Below are 17,540 nucleotides of genomic sequence, written 5' to 3' on the forward strand. Positions count from 1 at the left end.
CCAAATAAATATTGGTTGAAAGAGTAAATAAATGCATAAATTAAATGAAATCAGCAAAACTATATGTAAATCTAGCCCAAAGAAACTTTATGTCCTGCAATATCATTTTGTTCAATTTCAAAAAACCAAACTTAGGAGAAATATAAACAAACAAACAAGTTTGGGTGAAGTTTAAAACATATGTGATTAAATCTCCATTGTCATTTATCCTTTTCCAGAAAGTGAGAAATGTCACATGATGATTAAACAGAATACAATGTGGTTTCAAGAAACATCAAACAGTCCTGTTTGTTCTAAGATAATACATATGGTGTTGAAAAAGAAAAAAATTATAATTATTAACAGCAACAGGTGGATGAATCTCCTTGGTATTCATATGAAGAAAATACTAACATTTTAAGTAAAGTTACATTTTCTATGAATATGATTTTCACTCACAAAACAGGATTTTGTTCAGGTTCAATATGTCCATAGTTTTAAAACCACAATCCAAGAACAACTGGGGGTGGAACAGTGGAACTGGGATCTGGAGAAGGACAAGCTAAGTGGGACGCTGCTTTTCTACACTTTGACAAAGATCATCCTTACCATTATCTCCTCATAAGATACCTAGAGGAAAAGGTGATGACGTTATATATATTTGGAAGCCACAAGTGTGGTACATGTTTCTAGATAAGAAGAATGGAATGAGCTAACATTTACTGGGAACTTACTCTGTCCTGAGCACTATTATCTAATTTAGTCGTTTCATTATCTCCAAGTTACTATTATTTTGTTTCTCTTTTCTTTTCTTTTTTTTTTTGGTTTTTGGTTTGTTTTTTGAGATAGAGTCTTGCTCTGTTACCCAGGCTGGCGTGCGGTAGTACAATCCCAGTTCACTGCAACCTCTGCCTCCTGGGTTCAATCGATTCTCCCGCCTCAGCCTCCCAAGTAGCTGGGATTACAGGTGCCTGCCACCAAGCCCAGCTAATTTTTGTATTTTTTTAGTAGAGACCAGGTTTCACCATGTTGACCAGACTGGTCTCAAACTCCTGACCTCAAGTGATCCGCCCACCTCGGCCTCCCAAAGTGCTGGGATTACAGGCGTGAGCCACCACACCAGACCTATTTCCTTCTTTTATATATGAGAAAACTCATTCATGGGGTTTAACGCTGGTTGGTTAAGTATATTATTCCTGAGGTTGGGAAAAGGGGAGTCTTAGTGAAAACAAAAGGTGTATTACCTAAAGGGCTCATTTTCCGCAGGAAAATTATGGTGGTTAGATTATGTTTTATTATTCTCTTTCAGTTTTAGAGAACAACTTGTAATGGAGCCTTCACCTCTTGAGCTGCCAGCTGACACAGTGCAGCGCATTGCGACTGAACTCAAATGCCACCCAACGGATGAGAGGGTCGCTCTCCACCTAGATGAGGTAGATAAACTGCGGCACTTCAGGGAGTGCTTTTATATTCCCAAAATACAGGATCTGCCTCCAGGTAAGAATGCTGGGAAGGTTTTTAAATTTTATTTATTTATTTATTTATTTTTGCTACTGCGTGTGTTTATTATAATCTTTGAAAATCATTGTGCTATTACATAATAGAGCCGTCGCAATTATGTTTGAAAAGCAGAAGGTCCCTGGTGCTCTCAATCAACCTGTCAGCCTACCTTAGCCTCAGATTATCTGTTTTCTCCCCTCCTCTGAATAAAATACATACAGGGTACTTACACTGTCAACTACTTCTCTGAACAATCGAGTGACTGATTGAAAATTATAGGCAGATACATTTACTTGTTCTCTAAGCACTTGGGATTCAAAGCAATTATTTTAGAATGCAATGTTAGAATACCTCTTATATTCTGGCACTTAGTTTATAATAATGTGATGTTTGTCTTAGAGAAAATATTATTTTGTGACCTGGATATATCAGGAGGGATGTTATTTGAATAGCCGTCTTTGCCTGTTCTAAAGATGGTGAGTGTTAGAGTTACCAAGAAAAGAAACAATGAATGCCCAACAAATGCATACTGCATTTTAAAATAATGTAGTAATCTGACTCCGCTCTGGGTTTGAGGAAGTCGTTTACAAAAATAAAACAGCAAAGGTATAACAATAAAAAATGATTCATCATATTTAACTTTACTCCATTTTACATTAATAATAAAGGTTCCCAGGTTGAATGGAATTAGTCTACCAAACTGGGTTTCACATCCTTTATAATAGTCTGATTCCATTTTTATTCAGATTAAATAAGGTACAATTTTGGATACAGTACTCAGGATCCATGAAGGTCAGCTAATAAAATTTTAGGATGTCTGGTTTGTATAACACTAATATATACCATGTAACAAATGTTAAAACACCTATTTGTCTTCAACTATGTACCCAGCAACCTATAGAACTCTGGAAGAATGAAAGAAGAGAAATACCTGTATCCTACTTAAAATTGTGTAGCATCAACTGAGGGAGACATGGATGGAAATGACAGCTAGAAGAGACCAAATAAAATGAGGCTGTAAGTGAAGTGACCTGAGACCACAGAAGAAAAATCTTCTAGGTCATTCTAGAATCTAAAATTAAAAGGACATTTTGATTTGAATCATAAGGGATAAAATACTGCTAATGAGTGAATTGTGAGGAAATAAAACTTAGGAAAGGAATCCTCAGGGAAATGGGAGATAGAGGGCTTGGTATCATGTGCATCACACAATGTGGAAACCTTTAGAAATAGCGAGGACCCACGTGAGACAGGTCAGGTCTGGTTGATGATGGCCCTGCCCTGATGTGCTCTCTGGCCTACAGGACTCCCGTACTGAGTCAGAACCCAGTTTAAAAATAGCATTGTACAGTGTGGCGCGGCGGCTCACGCCTGTAATCCTAGCACTTTGGGAGGCCGAGGCGGGCGGATCACGAGGTCAGGAAATCAAGATCATCTTGGCTAACATAATGAAACCCCGTCTCTACTAAAAATGCAAAAAATTAGCCGGACGAGGTGGCGGGCGTCTGCAGTCCCAGCTACTCAGGAGGCTGAGGCAGGAGAATGGCGTGAATCCGCGAGGCGGAGCTTGCAGTGAGCCGAGATCGCGACACTGCACTCCAGCCTGGGCGACAGAGGGAGACTCCGTCTCAACGACAACAACAAAATAGCATTGTACCTCACTAATCACCGGGAAAATGCACATCAAAACCACAGTGAGAGATCACCTCACACCCTTTTCTATGACTACTATTAAAAAGTGCAGGGTATAAATATTGGCTAGGATATAGAGTGATTAGAGCCCTTGTGCACTGTTAGTGGGAAGGTAAAATGGTGCAGCCCCTGTAGGAAAGAGTATGGCAGTTTCCTCAAAAACCGAAGAATAGAATTACCATATGATCCAGCGATCTCACTTCAGGATATATTGCCAAAAGAATTAAAAGCAAGATCCCCAAAAGACATTAGTACACTCGTGTTCATAATAGCATTATTCGTAATAGCCAAAAGGTGGAATTAACCCATATGTCCATCAGTGCATGAAAAGACAAGCAAAATGTATATACATATGATGGAACCTTATTAAGTTTTAAAAAGAACCGTGCTACGTGATTCACATGAATGAACTAGGAGAACATCATGCCAAGTGAAACAATCCAGATGCAAAAAGAAAAATACTGTATAATTCCAATTTTACCAAGTATCTAGATTGGTCAAATTCATAAAAACCGAAAGTAGAATGGTAGCTGTCAGGAGCTTGGAGAGGGAGAAATGGTGAATTACTGTTTAATGGGTATAAAATTTCAATTTTGCAAGGTAGAAAAATTCTGGAGATTGGTTGCACAACAATGTGAATGTACTTAACTGAATTGTACACTTAAAATTGTTAAGAGAATAAATTGTAGGTGCATTTTAGCACAGCATTTTAAATATTTATCAAAATAAAAATGTTTCCCCCTTAGAAAAAAGCAGCGTTCTACATATAATCACTTCTAGTATACTTAAAAGTTGACTTAGTATCCTAATTATAGGTATAATATTGATTTTGACTAGTTATCCAATAGAAAGTATCTCTGAAGAATTACAACCTTGGATAAGTCATTGCTGATTCTTAAAGAGAAGATATAGAAATTGGTTTAATAAAGAATTTAAATAATTTGCTTATTTAAAAAATATAGTTTTGCTGGACACAGTGGCTCACATCTGTAATCCCAGCACTCAGGGAGGCTAAGGCTGGAGGATCACTTGTGTCTAGAAGTTTGATACCAGCCTGGGCAACATGACAAAACCCCATCTCTACAAATACTACAAAAATTAATTAGGCATGATGCCCTATGTGCCTTTACTGCCAGTTACTCTGGAGGCTGAAGTAACTTTACTGCCAGTTACTCTGGAGGCTGAACACCTGAGCCCAGTAGTTCAAGGCTGCAGTGAGCCGTGATCACACCATTGAACTCCAGTCTGGGTGACAGAGCAAGACTCTGTCTCTAAATAACAATAATTATTCTAATAATTTTGAATGGTGTAAAACGTTATTAACCTCAAGTGTTCTTCTACATCAGTGATTGTCAAAATGTGGTCCCTTGACCAAAAGCATGATGTTCACTAGAGATCTTCTTAAAAATACAAGTTCTCGGGTCCTAACTCAGAATTACTAAATCAGAGATTGTGAAGGTGAGGCCCAGCCTTCTATTCTAGATCAGCTAGGATGAGATGTTATCCTAGAGTTGGGTCAGTTAATTCTTCTTCTTGCTATTCTCACTCCAGTTGCACCTTAATATCTAAGGATTCATGTATTCAGCAAATATTTATTGGTCATCTACCCTACTCAAGACACTTCTCTCAGAATTGTTCAGAGAACCAAAGAGCAAAACTGTCACATACATACTTGAATGTGTATCTAGTATGACAATAGATAATAAACAAAGAAACGACTTAATTATGCTCTACCATCAGGTAGCACTCCAAATGATAATGAGGACTGTGAAGATGAGGGTGTGATCTTACCCAAGGAAGTGCTGGTGAGGTGCCATCTGAACAAAGATGACAGTGCAGTGAGGAAGTGAGCCTCATGGAGCACAGGTGAAGCTGAGCCTGGTCGTGGTCCAAGTTTATGCTGGACAGAGGTACCAACTCAGGAGCACATGATGTAGGGGCAAAAAGATAATCCATTTTTCATAACCATCACAAGGGGCATGGCTGATGTTTCTACAGCAAAGACAGCTTAGCAAAAGAAAAACCCAGGGAAAACTTATGATTTTATGCTAAGTCGAATGAAAGAAATGAATACATGTGACTAAATAGAATTGGAATAAAATATAATCTAACCGTAATCAACGGAAGGTGGTGGGGGTCCTCAACAAGGCCTGTATTTTTGGATTCTTCTTGCTCCCTGTATGTAGCATTTCTTCCCTCCACATATAGGGCAGGGCACCTGTCATATGAAAGTCTATCAGGGAGAAGGGAAAAGGTCAGTGAGTGAGCATTCTAGGTTTCAAGGTTTGATGTAGGAGAGGATTTCAGTTTCTTTGACTCACCTGGCTGCAGGTCACAGGGCAGGGGATTAGAGAAGATCAGAAGGACCTTGTTTCTGAGGCCCTCTCAATCTCCTTCAGTTCAAAGTACTCAGCATTCCAAGGCGCCATATTTTAGAATATTATGTTCTGACCCCCAATGGTGTTGAAATTTCCTTCTTTTTTGTTTTGACAAGATGTGAATTCATAAGGAAACCAGTGTTTCCTATCTTATTAAAACCTTCCAAGAGCATCTAAAATGATAAAGCATGTCGGATTGTTTTGGAGACTAGCATAACACCAATAAAAAAATCTTTCTTTAGCAGTTCTGAACAATGAAAAACAAAGAACAGAAATACACAAGTTTTGAGCAAATGAAAGGATCACAACTCCCAATATGAGATTTTTTTTTTTATCTTGAAGAAAGGCTACAGGCATAGCCTGTACTTTTTTGATATTTTTCTATTATATATTATGTTTTCTCTGGGTTTCTAATATAAATTTTATTAAAATAAGTATTTTCTTTTTCTATTCTTAGACGATGCCTGAGATGTTATCAGAGAAAGGGGTCAAAAATATTTTTAACCAGCTTTTGTACTTCTGTTCAACATTGTCCTAAAGAGCACAGCTGAAAAATAAACAAGCAAAAGAAAGGAGGAAGAGAGAGAGAAGGAAAAAGAAAGAAGGAAAGAAAGAAAGGAAGAGATAAGAAATCAATAAAAAGAAAAGGAAGAGAAATGCAAGGCATACATGTGGAAAGATATCTTTCTAAAATTTTTTAAACCATAAATATTTCTGTTTGAAACATCCTTATACCTAAATTTCTGAAAGCATACTGGATAGCCCCATAAGATATATGGCTTTTGCACAGACACAAGACAAAAACAGTCTTTTTCAGAATGTCAAACTGCCATCCCAGAAACAAGTTGCGTAAATTTACATTTCCTCCAACGGTAAAGACAATTGCCTCACTGACTTTGGGGATTAGTAGGATTGTTTTTATTTCTGTTTTTTGGGGACAGGGTCTGGCTCTGTCACCCAGGCCGGAGTGCAGGGGCGTGATCTCAGCTCACCGCAGCCTTGACCTCCCAAGCTGAAGTAATCCTCCCACCTTAGCCCCTGGAGTAGCTGGGACTACAGGTGCGTGCCACCATGCCCAGCTAAATTTTGTATTTTTTGTCAAGGTGGGGTTTTGCCATGTTGGCCAGGCTGGTCTCAAACTCCTGGACTGAAGTAGTCCTCCTGCCTCAGCCTCCCAATGTGCTGGGATTACAGATATAAGCCACCATGCCAGGCAGGATTAGCAGTTTTAAGAATCTTTGCTTATTAGATAATAAAAAAAAATTATTCCATTCTTCTTTGAATTTGTAGTTCTTAGACAACCATTGGAGACTGTTTTCATAAACTCTTTGGCCATTGCTTTCCTTTTGTCTTAAGTTGTTCTTAATGTATAAATTTAATTTTAAACTAAATAAATATAAGTGGTAACTTTTTATTCTTTTTTATCTTAAGGATATAAACTCCTTCTTTCATGTATCTTAGGGATTTTAAGTGAAAATGTCCAGTCAATACAGTTGGCTAAAAGCAGAACTAGAAATGGCTTCCAAATATTGTGACTGCTAGCCCATGTATCTTGACTCAGTCCTGCTTTTGCTTTTTTAAAATTACTCAATTGAAGTGTAATTTATGGACCATAAAATTCACCCATTTTAAGTATACAATTTAATAGTTTTTAGTAATTGCCTATGATTACACTACCATTATAATCCAATTTTAGAACATTTCTTCATTCCACTTTTTTATCTCTAGCCTAGGCAAACAGTAATCTACTGAACTTGCCATTATTTTGATCTATATAGAAGATTAGTAATTCAAACTTTTTTTTTTTTTACTATTAAACTATATTTGGAGAAAAAAAAAATGGTGTTCCTTTCACTATTCTTTTCATAGTCAAATAATCCTCTCCTTCAATCTTACCACACATCCAGGAGAGAGATCAGTAAATTGACACCCAACTTTAGTAGACTTTAGTAAGTAGTTATAAAATTTAAAGTTATCCAAACAAGATCTTCTATTAGTTTGCCCATGTAATTATTTGGACTCGGATAAAATTGGCATGGCAAAATAGTCATGCTTATGTTTGTCTCCAGGGCTTCCATATAACATAATAGACAGCCTCTTAAACTCAACTGCTTTTAGGCTTAGAAGGCTGTGACAGATATGAGGTATCAGTGCATGAAATATAGGAAAGCATACTTTTCTCTATAAACTAGAATCCTTTATTCAACAACAGATAAAGATATGTTAAATAAAAGATTTTATCCAGCTATAAAAGGACATGTATTTATAACTGTAATTTTGATAATCTGATAAGTCTCTAACTTTCATAAAAAGAAATTAAGAATATTCCTTAGTTAAATTTTGTAGACATTGCAACTTTTTGTTTGTTTGTTTTTTTAGTTCGGGTCTCACTCTGTCACCCGGGCTGGAGTATAGTGGTGCAGTTTTGACTCAGAGCAACGTCCACCCCTCTGAACTCAAAGAATCCTCCCTCCTCAGCCCCCCAATTAGGTGGGACTACAGATTCACGCCACTCTACATCCGGCTAAGTTTTTGTATTTTTTGGTAGAGACAGGGTTTCACCATGTTGCCCAGGCTGGTCTCAGACTCCTGAACTCAAGTGATCTGCCCATCTCAGACTCCAAAGTGTTGGGATTACAGGCGTCAGCCATCACGCCTGGCCAATATTGGGAGCTTTTCATGTTACTTAAATTCTGCATTTAGTGTACATATTTGTAATCTTGTCATTTCATTTGCATTGGACTGCCTGCTCCCCGAGGGCAGGAACTGTCTTCTTTCTCTGTGAATGTGTGGGAGTCACCTAGGCAGACCTTAGAGTGGAGTGAGGTCCAATCATAAAGAGGGAACAGCATTTTGCAAACACACAAGAGAAAGCATAGTTGCTTTGATCCCTAAGAATAGTTTTACATGATCAAAGAATGTCATGTAAAAATCTGGGTATTGGTAAATAGTAAATAATAAGGTTTGGAATAGGGAATATAGGGCACTAGGATGATTGGCGTCATAGGGTGAATAGTAAATGAGTGTGTGTGGGTACCTAACAGTAAGTCTGAATAAGTAAATGTAATAGAAGTGGAGGTAAAGGAAAATAGTCAATAAATACATGAAATACTCATTAAATAAACCTGATTTAGTAGTAGGAGAGGGATAGCATGGGCCATACTTTCTGTTTTAGGTGAATAGTGGTGATATTCACTGATACAATTAACTTGTTTTGGAAACTATTCATTTAAAGAGAAACTAGTCTTTTATTTGTTTGTTTATCTCTTATTGCCCTGTCACCCGTGGCCTTGACCTCTGAGTCCAAGAAGGTGGCAGCTGTTACAAGCAGTGAGAAGCAGGCAGGGACAAAGAAGAAAAGACAAATAATGTGTGTGAACTCTCCCTTGAGAAAGATTTCAGAGGTTGCCTCATGACTTGTTCACCTAAGCCCCCTGGGCCAGTGTTTGGTCATGGCCCTGCCTATCTACAAAGAAGACTGAGTCTAAAACACAATTTTTGTTCTTGGTGGCCACATGCAAAGCTAGCAATTCTATTTCTGTAAAGGAAAAATGAAATGCATTTAGGATACAACTAGCAGTTGAGTTTAGTTAGAAGGTAGAAATTTGACAGTTGTCAGCATTTAGGTAATAGTTGAAACTGTGGATATTGATGATGTTATCTGGGCATCATATCTAAGTGAGAAGAAGGTAGTAGAAACAAAATTCTAAGCATTGACAAAGAGAACTCTAGAAAGAGCCAGAGACACAGAAGAACAAGGAAAGTGTTGTGTTCTAAAACCAAGGGAAGAGACATATTCAAAGAAATCAGAGGGCTTGCCATCATCAGCTGTCACAGAGACTGTATAAGCCTTTCATTTTAGCAGTCAGGAGAGCTTTATTAAATTGTCTTAACTTTAACAGCTACACACAAAAAGAATCTTCACTCACTACCTTCTGAATAATAGTAAAGAGAATATACCTTTTATTTAGTAAAATGCAGAAATAATATGGCTCTACAAATTTTACAACATGAGCACCTCTGTGTCACAAGATCCTACATCAAGAAACATAACATTGCCAGCACTTGGGAAAACTGCTTCGTACCCGCTTTCAGGAACTCCTTCTTTAGAGTTAACCAGTTTTTATGTAGCCAGTATTTGAGTATCAACTTCTGAAGTTTTACCTAAAATTCACTCCCAGTTCTTTTTTATTCAATGACCCAAACCTGTGGATCTGGTCTAACATAGGTGAATGCCACAACTTAAACGTATATTTAAGAAAATATGTTTAATAGAAAATAGGTTTAAAATCAAAATAGTATGTTTCTCTATAGAGAGATGGAAGATAAATATTTTCTTTTTTAAACGAATGCCATAGTTCAATTATTTAAGGCAGACAGCCAAAACTTGTTCTTTTTGCCCAAGAGTATGACTCACGCCTGTAACCCAGCACTCTTTGGAAGGCTGAGGCAGGAGGATCGCTTCAGTCTAGGAATTCAACACAAACCTGGGCAACATAGTGACATCCGGTCACTACACACCTTTTTCTGTTCATACTTCTATTTAACAAGTGCTGCTGGACCATGATGTTCCCAGCATTTTATTTTTAAATTTCATCCTAAGATCTGCTCTTATCCCCCATTAAGAATGATTGGTAGAATGGTGTCTTTCCTAATGACAGAAGTAGGAAATATCTTGTTCATCAGGAGAGTTTATGATTGATATTATTAATATTTAAATTCACATTTCATAAATTGGAATATTTTGTTATACAGTCTGAGTTTTATCACATGTATAGAATTACGTAAACACACCTTCTCTCAGTATGTAGAACAATTTCATAACCCCCAAAAGACTCCTTTATGGTAGCACTTTGTAACCAATCTCTCCACTACCCCTCTAATCCCTGGCAACCACTAATCTATTTTATATCCCTATTGTCTTTTCCAGAATATCATATGAAGAAATTATATACTGTATTCAGTCTTTGGAGACTGGTTTCCTTTACTTAAGGAAATGCCTTTGAGATTAAGCAAAGTTATGTCAATGAAGTGTTTCTTTTTATTGCTGAATAGTTTTCTACTCTAAGAATGGACTACAATAGTGTATTCATTTGTCCACTGAAGGACATTTGAGCTGTGTCCAATTTTGATGATTATGAATAGCCACTATTAACATTCATGTACAGGATTTTGTGTGAATGTAAATTTTTTATCTAAAATGTTTTTAAGATCAGATAGTAAATATTTCACTCTTGACAGGTCTCATGTACTCTTTTTTTATTTTTATTTTTTTAGAAAAGGTCTTGCCCTGTCACCCAGGCTGGAGTGCAGTGGCATAATCACAGCTCACTGCAACCTTGATCTCGCTGGTCAAGCAATTCTTCCATCTTAGCCTCCTGAGTAGCCAGGGCTACAAGGGTGCACCACCACACCAAGCTAATTTTTTTAACTTTTTGTAGAGATGAGGTCTCACTGTGTTGCCTAGGCTAATCTTGAACAAGGCTCCAGCAGTCCTTATTCCTTGGCCTTCCAAAGTGCTAGGATTACAGGTGTGAGCTACTGTACCTTGCCAGGCCTCATATATTCTTTCTCCTTTTTTTTTTTCTTTTGCCTTTTCCTAGTTTTTCTTCTTCCATTTATAAATGTAAAAATATTCTTAGCTTTCAGGCCATACAAAAACAGGTCATGGGCTTGAGTTGGAACTCAAACTGCAGTTTGTCAAGTCCACTTTTAGAATGCTATAAGTTGATTGCTGGATCATATTATAGGTCTATTTTAACTTTATAAGAAACTGGCAAACTTTTTCAGAGTGGCTGTACCGTTTCGCATTTTTGCATTGCCCTCAGTAATGTGTGGGAATGTCTATTGTTTCCCATATTCACCCTCAGTTGGTATTACTAGGTTTTTTGTTGTTTTGTTTTTTAGTCACATATGTTTGTATAAGTATCTTATTTTGGTATTTATGTGCATTTTCCTAATGGCTAATGAACTTAAGCATTAAGCATTTCAGAAGCTTATGTACCATCCATACTCTAGAGAAATGTCAGCTCAAATATTTTGGCCACTTTTTTTTAATTGGATTTTTTAATTGTTGAGTTGTGTTTTTGGGGGATTATGGAACCTATTTTTTTTTTTTTTTTTTAAGAGACAGAGTCTTGTTTCATTACCCAGGCTGTAGTGAAGTGGTACAATCACAGCTCACTGCAACCTTGACCTTCTTGGGCTCAAGCAAATCTGCTAATTTTAAGAGACAGGGTTTCGCTTTGTTACCCAGGCTGGTCTTGAACTCCTGACTTTAATTTATCCTCCCACTTTGACCTCCCAAGTTGCTAAGATAACAGGCGTGAGTCATGTTTTCAGTTTTAAGAGTTCTTTATACATTTCAGTGTACAGGTTGTTTGTTAAATAAATGATATGAAAATATTTTCTCACAGTCTGTAGCTCTCTTTTTATTCTCTTGTTAGCATCTATTGCAGAACGAAAGATTTTAACTTTGGGGAAGCACAATATATTTATTTTTTCTTTTATGGGTTGTGCTTTAGGTACCATGTCTAAAAGCTCCTCACCTCACCATCAGTCTTAAAGACTTCTTTGGCCCATAATTTATTTACAGGTGTGTTGTTTCATTTCCAAGTATTTGAACATTTCTCAGTTTTCTTTTTATTATTGATTGGTAGTTTAATTCTACTCTGGTTAGAGAACATTTGTTAAGGTTTGTTTTTGACCCAGGACAATGGTCTGTCTTCATGACTCTCCATGTGCATTTAAAAGAGTATTTATTCTGCTGCTGTTTGCTGGAGTGTTCTTTAAAAGCCAGTTACATTCATTTGCTTCATGGTGTTTTTCAGTTCTGGGGATTATTTGTCTGCTAATAAAATGTAGACCTAGTTCCTCAGAGGACCCTGGTCACAGATTTATGGACATAATCATAAATCCCACTTAAGCACTATTCCAAATTGCTGAAACTCAATTCAATATTGCCAGCAACAATAACAACACAACAAATAAATCACATTAGTACCACAATTACTAACATTGGGAGAGTTTTACAATTAGACAGTTCTTACCCAACAAATTCATATTAGATGCTTGTATTTTTCTTGGTAATAACAGAGATCCAAGTAATCAAGCCACAGATGAAACAAACACAGCTGAAATCTTTATGCTTTCTATTACTACTTATAATACAATCAGCAACAATTTCAGGTTCACCAATCTGCAGAAACAGTGTATATCCTTTTCTTCTTTTTCCTTCAATTATTGGTTAAAAAAAATAAGCAACACTTAAGTTTCTCAAACAAACAGTCACAATATGTTGAAATTTTAACCTCCAATTTCTAATCAGGAGAACATTCTAATAAAACCCCTAAACTCATCTGACCTTTTAGTAGAGTATTGTCTTTACATACAGATATGGAGGAAATTATGTTAAATGTAAATTCTTTTTTCTTCTATTTATTTATTTATTTATTTGAGACAGGATGTCTCTTTGTCACCTAGGCTGGAATGCAGTGGTGCCATCAGAGCTCACTGCAGCTTCAACTTCCTGGAATCAAACGATTCTCCCACCGCAGCCTCCTGAGAAGCAGGGACCACAGACATGCAACACCATGTCTGGCTAATTTTAAATTTTTTTTTTTCCCAGCTCAGTGTCCAGCTCCTGGGCTCAAGTAATACACTCACCTTGGCCTCCCAAGGGGCTGGAATTACAGGCATGAGCCACTGCACACAGCTGAATTTTTTTCAAAACCAACAAACCATACATTTCTCACAGAAGTTAACTTCCACAGAGATGTTTTTTTTTTTCTTTTTTTTTTTTTTTTTTTTTTTTTTTTTTGTTCTTCATACTTCCAGGCCAAAAACTTGTCATCAAGATCCTAGCAATTGCTGCAACCAATCCCAGGACTTTGCTTCCACAGTAGTTATTGAGCATCAAATGCTCTCTTAAATCATAGACCACGACTTTGATGAGCTTTCATTATTAGCTATGTCTTAGGATTCTCCTGAAATATGAAAGATAGGAAGTCGTATTCCCTAGTTCAAGGGAAAAAAAAAAATCAATTTAAATTCAATGGTATTTAAAACAATGAATATTTACTTCAAAAAATTATTATAAAACAAAATATGTTACAAACTAGCTTTTCTTCTAAACTCAAATATCTAGCTAGTAACATTCCAAAATAAACATTAATTATATGGAAAGAATTTTTAAAATTTTGCAATGCTGAAATTAATCAATAGGAATACTGATACTCTTAACGGTGAGTCTTTGTTCTTAGAGCTCCCAAGATGGTGGCAGACCACTCCCAAGATGGCGACCAGCCTTTTGTTCTCTGACCTGGGGTTCTTGGCTTCACAGATTCCAAGGAATGGAATCTTGAGCCGTGCAGTGAGTGTTATGGCTTTATTAGAGGCTGTGGGTCACGGAAGAGAACCATGGAATTCAGCAACTAGTGTTCAGCTCGATTAGGATGAACCCTGGCACTTAGCTGTGCATGAACACTGGCCAGCCTTTAGCCCAATGGGGAGCAGAAATGGGTGCCTCACTGGATCAGGAGCACAGCAGACACCCTGCCGGATCCAGAGGGGTGGGAGTCAACGGTGGGTCTATAACAGCAGCAAACAGCAGTGGTGGACCCAGATGGGAGTCAATGGCAGGTCTGAGATGGCGACAAACAGCAGTGGTGGACAGCAAGTGAAAGCTCAGCTCGAGCTGTAACAAACACGGACCAGAAGAGTGTGCAGTTGCAAGATTTAATACAGTGAAAACAGGATTTCCCAGGAGGTTCCCATACAATGGGAGGGGACTCAAAGGGAGTTGCCACTCCCTGCTCCAATGTCTGGGTTTATATCTCAATCATTGTCCCCCTGCCATGCTATCAGACGATATATGATTTGACTATTTCTTTTCCTCCTTCTTTTAGCCTAATTTGTATTTTAGTGAGCCCTCTTTACTACCTGATTGATCAGGTGTGAGCTTCCAGCCCTGTGTTAAAAGGTGGGTGCAGTCACCTTCCCCAGGTAGGCTTAGGAATTCTTAGTCAGCCTAGGAAATCCAGCTAGTCCTGTCTCTCAGTCCCCTTTCTCAACAGGAAAACCCATGTGCTGTTGGGAAGGTTGGCCTACCACTGCTCTTAACTGCTTCCTGCTGAATTGGGGTGTAGTAGGTGTCGTGCAGTTGAGATTTCCTTGGGAGGGGTGCCTTCGATGTCATCAACATTGGAGCATGGGCTAGCAGGCCAGTCCAGGGGTCCATGGTAGATCTTATTCATGGACTGCATCTGGGGCTCCATTTGAAGAATGATTTGTAGTTTTACAGCTTTGATTCTGGAAGAGACAAATTTAACAAGGAGGTTAAACATACAGGGATTGAAATGTAGGCCTGAAGTGCAGGGGATTATTTCTTTGGCACACTTCACAGGCCCTGACTATCTGCTTGATAGTTTTGAAAAGGCCTGGTCCAGTAAATAATGATCTGGCTATCTGATGGGTGCTATCAATGCCTAAGTAAAAGTGTTACTGGGGGATCCTTGCTCCCAGAGCTCCCAAAATGGTGGCGGGACACTTCCAAGATGGCAGCAAGCTTCTTGTTCTCTGACCTGGGGTTCTTGGCCTCACAGATTCCAAGGAATGGATTCTTGGGCCATGCAATGAGTATTATAGCTCTATTAGAAGCCGTGGGTCATAGAAGAGAACCATGGAACCCAGTGACTAGTGTTCAGCTCAATTAGGATGAACTCAGGTACTTAGCCGTGCAGCAACAATGGCAAACCTTTAGCCCGATAGGGAGTGGCAATGGGTACCTTGCTTGATCAGGAGCACAGTGAACATACTGCTGGATCCAGAGGGTTTGAAGTCAGTGGCAGGTCTGTCACAGCAGCAAACAGCAGTGGTGGACGGCAGGTGCAAGCTCAGCTTGAGCCGTAACAAACACGGACCAGAAGAATGTGCAGTTGGAAGATTTAATTGAGTGAAAACAGAGCTCCCATACAAAAGGAGGGTACCCAAAGAGGGTAGCCATTGCTGGCTCAAATGCCTGGGTTTATATCCCAATCATTGTCCTTCCCCCTGTGCTCTCAGGTGATAGATGATTGGCTATTTCTTTACCTCTGGTTTTTGCCTAGTTAGCATTTTAGTGAGCCCTCTTTACTACCTGATGGGTCGGGTGTGAGCTAAGCTGAAAGCCCCATGTTTAAAGGTGGGTGCAGTCACCTTCCCTAGTTAGGTTTAGGAATTCTTAGTCAGCCTAGGAAATCCAGCTAGTCCTGTCTCTCAGTCCCCCCTCTCAACAGGAAAACCCAAGTGCTGTTGGGGAGATTGGCCGACGACTGCTCTAACTGCTTCCTGCTGAATTGGGGCATAGTAGGGGTTGTGCAGTTAAGATTTTCTCGGGACAGGTGCCTTTGATGTTATTAACATTGGAGCATGGGCTAGCAGGCCGGTCCAGGGGTCCATGGTAGATTTTAGTCATGGACTGCATCTGGGGCTCCATTTGAAGAATGATTTGTAGTTTTATAGCTTCGATTCTGGAAAAGACAAACTTAACAAGGAGGTTAAGATACAAGGATTGAAATGTATAGCCTGCAGTGCAGGGGATTTTTTTTTGACACACTTCACAGGCCCTGACTATCTGCTTGATAGTTTTGAAAAGGCCTGGTCCAGTAAATAATGATTTGACTATCTGATGGGTGCTATTAATGCCTAAATGAAAGGTTTCATGAAGGGTTTTAAGTAATTTCCATTGGTTAGTTGCAGGCAAAAGTATTTTTCCTTTTTTGGTGGCTAGCCATTCTGAGAGGAGGAAACCATGTCCTTGTGAGGTTTCCCATTCTATTTTTCATGCTGAGTACTGGGGCTTGGTTTCCCAGAGGGGATTACCCCATACCAGGGGTCCTTTTATAAGCATTTTTAATGGAGGGTTCTGCCTTGCAGCTCTTTTGGGTTCAATATCCACTTGGCGGTTCCCTTCTATTTTTCTTTCCTTTCCTTTCTGATGACCCCAGCAGTGTAAGACTGCTACCTCTTTAGGTTTCTGTACAGCCAATAATAATTGCCTAATGGCTTCCTGTTGTTTGACAGGTGTTCCCTCAGAAGTTAGGAATTCCCTTTTTTTTCATATTGCTGTGTGGGTATGGAGGACTAGGTAAGCATACTTAGAGTCTGTATATATATATATATATATATCCTTTTCTCTTTTTTAAATTCCAGTGCCCAAGTGAGGGCTATTAGTTCTGTCAGCTGAACACTAGTTCCTGGAATGAGGGAATTACTTTCAAGTATTCCATTATTACTGACCACTGCATACCTCACTTTCTGAAGTCCTTTTTTGACAAAGGAACTTTCATTAGTATACAAGTTGAGGTAGGGATTAGTCAAGAAAACCTCTAGAAGGTCCCTCAAGTGGCATTGGTTTGAGCAATTACCTGTTGACATCTATGTTTTATCTTTTTTTCTTTATCTTCTTCCGTTTGGAAGAAATGTGGCTGGGTTAAGGGTTGCACAAGTATGCAGTCACAGTGCTGGCCCTTTAATTAGTAGAGCGTGATATTTGAGCAAGCAGTTGTCTGACAGCCACAAGTCTCCTTTAGCAGTGAGTATGCTGTTTACATCATGAGATGTTCACACAGTAAGATCTCTTCCCTGTATTATTTTAACTGCTTTAGATACTAAGACTGCTACTGCCACCACTACCTGTAAACAATGAGGCCAACCCTTTGCCACTACATTAATTTTCTTACTTAGGTATGCCATGGGTTGCAAGTTGGTCCCTCAAACCTGTGTAAGGACTCCTAGAGCTATTTGTATTTGTGATATATAAAGAAAAGTCTTGCCCCGTTGGCAAACTTAACACTGGGGCTTGGGTTAGGGCCTTTTTTAGGGCCTGGAAAGCTGCTTTTGCTTTAGGTGTCCATTTTACTAAATGGGTATTGGCTTTCTGATTTTTCTTAATTAGTGTATATAATGGCCTATTTTGCCATACCTTGGAATCCATATTTGGCAGAAGCCTGT

At 38.6% G+C, this 17,540-nt stretch overlaps 1 protein-coding gene across 1 annotated transcript in view; it reads left to right on the top strand.

The window, feature by feature from the left end:
- Positions 1–17,540, top strand: part of KYNU (kynureninase) — a 164,164-nt gene that overhangs the window by 6,200 nt on the left and 140,424 nt on the right. The window contains exon 2 of the mRNA XM_017888933.1: positions 1,289–1,476. Within this exon, the coding sequence (XP_017744422.1) occupies positions 1,308–1,476 (169 nt within the window). The 5' untranslated portion in view covers positions 1,289–1,307. The remainder of the gene's footprint in view (positions 1–1,288; positions 1,477–17,540) is intronic.

Source organism: Rhinopithecus bieti, unplaced genomic scaffold, assembly GCF_001698545.2.
Source record: "Rhinopithecus bieti isolate Rb0 unplaced genomic scaffold, ASM169854v2 scaffold_17743, whole genome shotgun sequence".
NCBI lineage: Eukaryota > Metazoa > Chordata > Mammalia > Primates > Cercopithecidae > Rhinopithecus > Rhinopithecus bieti.